The 6,076-nt window shown below is 51.6% G+C and overlaps 1 protein-coding gene across 1 annotated transcript; it reads right to left on the reverse strand.

Annotated features, from left to right (window-relative positions):
* Window positions 1–3,296: 3,296 nt before the first annotated feature.
* On the reverse strand, window positions 3,297–4,812 carry LBX1 (ladybird homeobox 1). Its single transcript, XM_063406480.1, has 2 exons — window positions 4,097–4,812; window positions 3,297–3,799 (listed from the first exon to the last, which is right to left on the reverse strand). Exons 1-2 carry the CDS (start codon window positions 4,419–4,421, stop codon window positions 3,297–3,299), a joined length of 828 nt encoding a protein of 275 aa, XP_063262550.1. The 5' UTR covers window positions 4,422–4,812.
* Between the last annotated feature and the right edge of the window lie 1,264 nt (window positions 4,813–6,076).

Below are 6,076 nucleotides of genomic sequence, written 5' to 3' on the forward strand. Positions count from 1 at the left end.
ACAGTCCCACTCCCACACCCACCGACCATCCCCCTGAAAATAAAAAGACAAACCAGAAAAAAAAACCAAAACCAAACCCAAACAAAACAAAAAAGAAAACCAAACAAACCACTGGAAAAACAAAAATAAAACCAAAAACAAACAAAAAACCCACCCACCCCAAAACAAAACAACAAACGAACCGTATTGTATCTAAAATTCGAGGGAGAGCAAACCCCAGTAATAGATCTACTCAGGTAGGTGATCTCAGGGAACGGCGCATTTCAAACTGGATGACAAACAAGGGCACAATCCAGAGCTTCATTTTTAAGCTTTAAAAAAAAATCTTTTGTTTGTCAAAAGGCAGATCAAACAGCCAAAATCCCAGTTATTTGGAAATAGGGGGCAAGCCAAATTAACAGGCTACAAATCTTCAGGAGGAAGCTTTATTTACTAACCCGCCCCAGCCACGTGTGGTAAACTTCTGCGGGTGCAAGGCGGCTCGGCATCTCTTCTCTTTGCACTCAGAAGTCAATAGATCAGAAACCCAAATTAACTCCCAGCCTATTTTCCATACACCCAGACACTCTTTTTTTCTTTTTTCTTTTTTTTTTATTTCTTGGTTATAGTGAATTGTACTGTTTGCAGCCTCATTAAATCCATGCCAAGACAAAAGAATAAAAGACTGGGGGGAGGGAGGGGACAGGAGAGGAGGGGGAACAGGAGAGGGAATAGGGGAAAAAAACAGATAAAGAAAACAAATAAAGCCCTTTAACTAGATCTTCACATAAATGTCACAGTTTCTCAGCATTTACGATTTCCCTGTTTAGCATAAAAACACTTAAGGACAAGATTGAAGGCTTTCCGAGAGATCTGGACAGAAGTCAAAGCTATCACTCGGAGGAAGGAAAAAAAAAAAAAAAACAACCAAAAAACAAAACCCAAAAAACAAACCAACCAAAAAAGAAAAAAGAGGGGATGGCGGAGTGGGGGCGGGAGGTGGCGGAAAACAAGTGCTCTTCCAAATAATACTAAAGAAAAGTGAATTTCATTGTAATTCATAGGCTTGTTCCAAATACCAAGAGAGAAAGAAAAAAGAATAGAAGCGCACAGATGCCCCGACGAAGGGAGAACAGCTCTGCTCCCATTGTTGTGGAGTTAAACAGTGGAAGGGAGGGTTAACCTAATCCATCAAATTGTCTGGAAATTGTGAAGAAAATTCAAAAACCATATGGTCTCCAAGCGCTTGCCTTCTCTCTGCTGTGGAGGGGCACGCTTGTTTCAGCATGGCGAACCGCAGGAGGCTGTATATGCTCCATTGTCGCTTGTCACTTCAGAGAAGAGGGCTCATTTGTCCCCAGTTTTCATGCTTTACGCTAAAAATTACAACCCCATCCATTCTCAAAGAGGAGAAAGATTTATTTAGCCTCCGAGAAACTGGACCAAAAAAAAAAAAAAAAATCCAACCCACAAACCAACCCCGTCTTATCTGGACACTTCTCTGCCGACTCCACCACTGTACACCAGATTTGCCTTTCTCACATAAATTTTGCAAAGAATAGGGAGAAACACACGTTGCTCGACTCCAAAGGCAAGTCACGCTGCCAAGAGAAAACACATTCACCAGAGCTTTAATTTTGGCTGTAAAAAAATAAAGGGAAAGAAAGAGGAGGGAAGAAATTAAAATAAAAAGAATTAAAGGGAGCAAACGAAACCTTTTCCATCCTCGTGTCCCCGTGGCAGCTTTTGCCCAGAAGCGGGAGGCCTGGCCCGCGGGGCGGAGGGCAGCTCCCCCCGCAACACACCCCGCTCCTTTTGTCCAAATCGCTGATAACTCCTTCCTCCCGCTAGGATTTGTTTGTTCTTCCCATTATTTTTTTTTCTCTGGCCCTCTTTTCCCCCCTCCAGTTTCAGGCTGGAAATGCCCTGCTGACAGCGGGAGGGTCCCGGGGTCCCGGTGGTCCCGCTCGTCCCTCCGCGCTCCTGCCGCCGCCGCGCATCCCCCGCGCCCAGGAAGCGCCGCCCGCACCTTCGGCCTTATGGATGCTCCGCGTTCTTCCTTGGCTAAACTCTGCCTGGCATTAGATTTAGGAAAAAAAGGGAAAAAAAATGGTCTCGCTCGTGTGCTCCTTTCCCGTCATTTTTCTAGCAGGTACTGCGCTCAGAGTAACTTTAAATGCAAACGGGATGGGAGATTCCTGTGGGGGAAAAGTCGAGTGTAGCCTCGGACCGGCGGGGTGGTTTTTTCAGTCACAAATGAAGGACGTTAAAAAGTATATTAAAATGGTAAAGATTTTATTGTATCGGAAAAGAAGAGCTATCTGTACAATTCTAAGAGACAGTAAATAAAGCGACATTGTCCCTATCGGAACTTAAATAGCAGGCCTTTGAAAATTTGTACAATTCAAACAAAAACAGGTCTTAAATCTGTACATTTTTTAAAATTTATACTGTAATATTTAAATGTATTGATTTTGGGATTTGTCCTTTTTTATTTCCATAGCATGCAAAAAATTCTAAAAAGAGTAAAAAATAATTCTAGGATTTTTTTATTTTTCCTTTTTTTTTTTTTTGTTACCACCTTCATATCAAAAATACGAAAGGCAGCTTTTTAATAAAAGCACAACAATAGCAGAAAATGGTAAAAATAGCTTTTAATTGGTAAAATGAGGCAGAAATTGCATTGGAGACAAATCTCTATGCTCTAAGAAAAAAAGAAAGTATATATTTTTCAACTTGCATTATAACCCAGCCCCAAGTTCCCAAGATTGCGCAAGAAAAAATATTTTTAAAGGAAAAAAAATAGTTCGTGCACATCTGAAACATGCAAGGAAAGGAAAGCGGCTAATTTTTTGCTGTTGCCGTTTTAAGCCTAACTTAAATCTTCTCTAAAGTGATTTGTTTCAGAAGTCTTTGAAAACAACTGCTTTCCCAAACATCTGTTGGAAGCCAGGTTTATTCCAAGGTTACGCGTCTCCCTTATAGATAAAACAATCGTCACTGATAGCTATTAAAAAAAATAATAGTCAAAACCTCAAAAAGAAGGGGGAAGGAAAAAAATCCAATATATACGTTTAAATATTTATACAGAAGCCGTCTGTAATTGCACCGTTCCGAAGATGTGGCAGGCGGAGGGATATCGACTCTACCCTAAATTACTCGGGGGTGTGTGTCTGTGGTGGGGTTCTATTGCTTATTGCTCCGACCGAGGGGAGCAGCCGCCCCGCCGCGCTGCCGGGCCGGGATGGGGCCGAGGGTGCCGGTTTGGAGCTGTCGGGATGGGGGGGGAGGGACATGGGGGGGACGCCGGCCGCCCCTCAGTCATCCACGTCGATCTCCACGTCCTCCTCCTCCTCCTCCTCCTCCTCCTCGCTGTCCCGGCGGCTGCGGGGCCGCTCCGTGGGGGGCGAGGCGGGGCGGGGCGGCGGCGGAGCGCCGGGCTCCCGGGCGGCGGCGGGGGGCGGCGGCGGGGACCCGGGCCGTGCCTTGCCCCTTCCCTCGGCGCTGGGCTCCAGCTCGGCCAAGGCCACGATGTCCACGGCGGGGTTGGGGCCCAGCTTTTTGGCCGATTCCACGTCGGCCTTCATCTCCTCCAGGTCTCTCTTGAGCTTGGCGCGGCGGTTCTGGAACCAGGTGATGACCTGGGCGTTGGTGAGCCCTAGCTGCTGGGCGATCTGGTCCCGGTCCGCCGGCGACAGGTATTTTTGGTAGAGGAATCGTTTCTCCAGCTCGTAGATCTGGTGGTTGGTGAAGGCCGTCCGCGACTTCCGACGCTTCTTCGGCGTTTGCCGCTGCCCGAAGATGGTCATCCCGTCCCGGCCTGCCGAGGAGCCGCCAGATTGTCCCCGCTCTCCCGTGTCCACCCCGACCCGAGCCCCCGGCCCCCACTCCCCTGCCCCGTCGGTATCTGGAGGAAGTGGGGCAGAGCCCCCTCTCCCGCACCCCGAGGGCCGCGGGGGGAGGATGCTGCCGGGTACCGGCCGCCCAGGAACCCCCTTCCCACCCCATGCGACACCCTGGGAGATGGCGGGGGACGAGGGGAGAAGGAAAACCAGGCCGTGGGGAGGAGCGGGCCACCCACCCGTTGGAGGACCCCCCTACTCGGAGAGGGGCTTACCTTCTGCCGCCTGCAGCACGCTGACTTCCAGCCCCTTGAAGGTCTTGCTGGCCAGCTCTTCCAGGGCGCAGAGGGGCGAGGTCTGGGAGAGCAGCGCCCGGCCGGACAGGGGCAGCCCGGCCGGGGGGTGCTTCTCGGCGGCGGAGAGGAGGTGGGCCGTTCCGCAGAGGGTGTAACTCCTCCGCACCGAGGGCTTGTTGAGGATGTCCTCGATGCTGAAGGGTGTGAGGGGCTTGTTGGAGTTGGCGGGCGGTGGGAGGTGATCCAAGGGGCTCCGTCGCCGTTCTTCCCCCGAGGAGGGCTTGGGTTCTTCTTTGGAAGTCATGGTGGGGCCGGGCTGCACGGGGCTGCCTTCCCCACCCGGAACGGGGATGCGCTGCCGCGGGGAGAAGCCCCCGGCGGGACCGCGGGGTGACGGCGGCGAAGACAGCGAGCAAAAGTTGAAGCCCACCTCCAACTCCGGCGGAGGAGCCCCGGGTGCTCCCGGGGAGAGCCACGTCGGGCGGCGGGCCGGGCGGGCAGGGCGGCGGGCGGGCGCGGAGCGGAGCTGCCGTCGGTCCCTCGCCGAGAGGTGGTCCTGCCGTACCTCTTGTCCCAGGGTTTTGGGTCGGAGATTTCCCCCCTCCTCTCTGTCTCCTCTCTCTCTCTCTCTCTCTCTCTCTCTCTCCCGTCTCTCCTTTTTCTTTCTCTTTCTAGCTGCTATTTTAAGAAACACCCCAAATCACAGCACTTTCCCTGCCCCCCACCCCAAGCGAATACCCACCCCAAAATAATTTTTAAAAATAATTTAAAAAGAAAAAAAGCAAGCAAGAAAGAAAGAAAAAGCAGACTTCGTCGAGGGGAAGAGCAGCCCTCGCTCCGAGACCTCGGACCAGGGGGAAAGAAGCAAGAAGAGATGGGGTAATTGACTATTGCTAACAAGTTATTGTTGATTGGGAGGTAATCAATTATCTTCAATGACACTTTTCGCCCTCTCTTTCTCTCTCTCTCTCTCTTTCTCTCTCTCTCTCTCTCTGTCCAATGCAGGCTTTTGCAAGTTCGGAGACCCATTAATTAGGAGGCGGTATGGAGGTGGAGCCCAGTTGAATTATAATGCTGAATGCACTTGTCATATTCTGGCCCTGCTATTTGTTTGGACATATATATTTTTAAATTACATTACAAACCAGCTTTTATTGCATCAGGATAATACAGTATAGTGAAAAATAATAATAAGCGAAAACAAAACAAAACGAAAAATATCCGTCTGTATCTTTTTTTTCCTTCCCCCCAAGATTTTTTTTTTGTTTTCCTTCTATTTCTCCCTCCTGCTAATTTCTGCTACCAGGTTATTCAAAATGTCTCTCTCCAGCTCTACCCAGAGCCGTTTGATTTTTTTTTTTTTTTTTAAATGAGGGGAAGAAGGGGAGAGCCTGGTTCCAGGTAAGGCAGACCTTTCTTTTCCAATAAAACCCGAAGGCTTCCGCCGAATTTGTCGTGCTCCTCTTTCCCAGCGCCCTGTGTTGGAGCGTGCTGCGGGGTCCGGGGCGGGAGCAGGGCCCCCCGGTGTCGGGAGGACCCGCGGAGGGGTTGCGTGGCGGGCTGCGGGCCGGGACCGCTCTGGGGGTGTCGGCGGCTTCTCGGGCTCCGGTGGCGCCGGGTGGCCCTGGCCGGGAGCAGCGCGGGGGGAAAGGGTCGGGGAGGGCCGGTTTCTAGCCCGAGTCGTTTTGCTGGAGCCCACGGGCGGCTCTGGAGAGGGGCAGGGGTAGCGGGGTTGCTGTGTCCCCCACTCTGGGGGAACCCGACCCGGCCCGGCTTTCTGCGGAGCCAGACCCGCTCCTTAGTGCTTCAACGCGGATCATCCCGCTTCCGTCTCGCCGTTCAGCAGGGACGGAGACAAAGCCCAGAGCCGGGGTGAACAGCTTGGCCCTCACTGCGGGCGTGAGCACTCCACGGCCCCCGGGGGGACCCCGGCCGGGACATGAGCAGCGGGCCGGGCTG

Source organism: Prinia subflava, chromosome 9 (assembly GCF_021018805.1).
Source record: "Prinia subflava isolate CZ2003 ecotype Zambia chromosome 9, Cam_Psub_1.2, whole genome shotgun sequence".
NCBI classification, from domain to species: Eukaryota; Metazoa; Chordata; class Aves; order Passeriformes; family Cisticolidae; genus Prinia; species Prinia subflava.

Coding starts and splice junctions, on each gene's coding strand:
- LBX1 (XM_063406480.1), bottom strand. CDS start 4,421: ATGACTTCCAAAGAAGAACCCAAGCCCTCCTCGGGGGAAGAACGGCGA. Junction 3,800..4,096: donor CGTGCTGCAGGCGGCAGAAG/GTAAGCCCCTCT, acceptor GCTCCTCGGCAG/GCCGGGACGGGATGACCATC.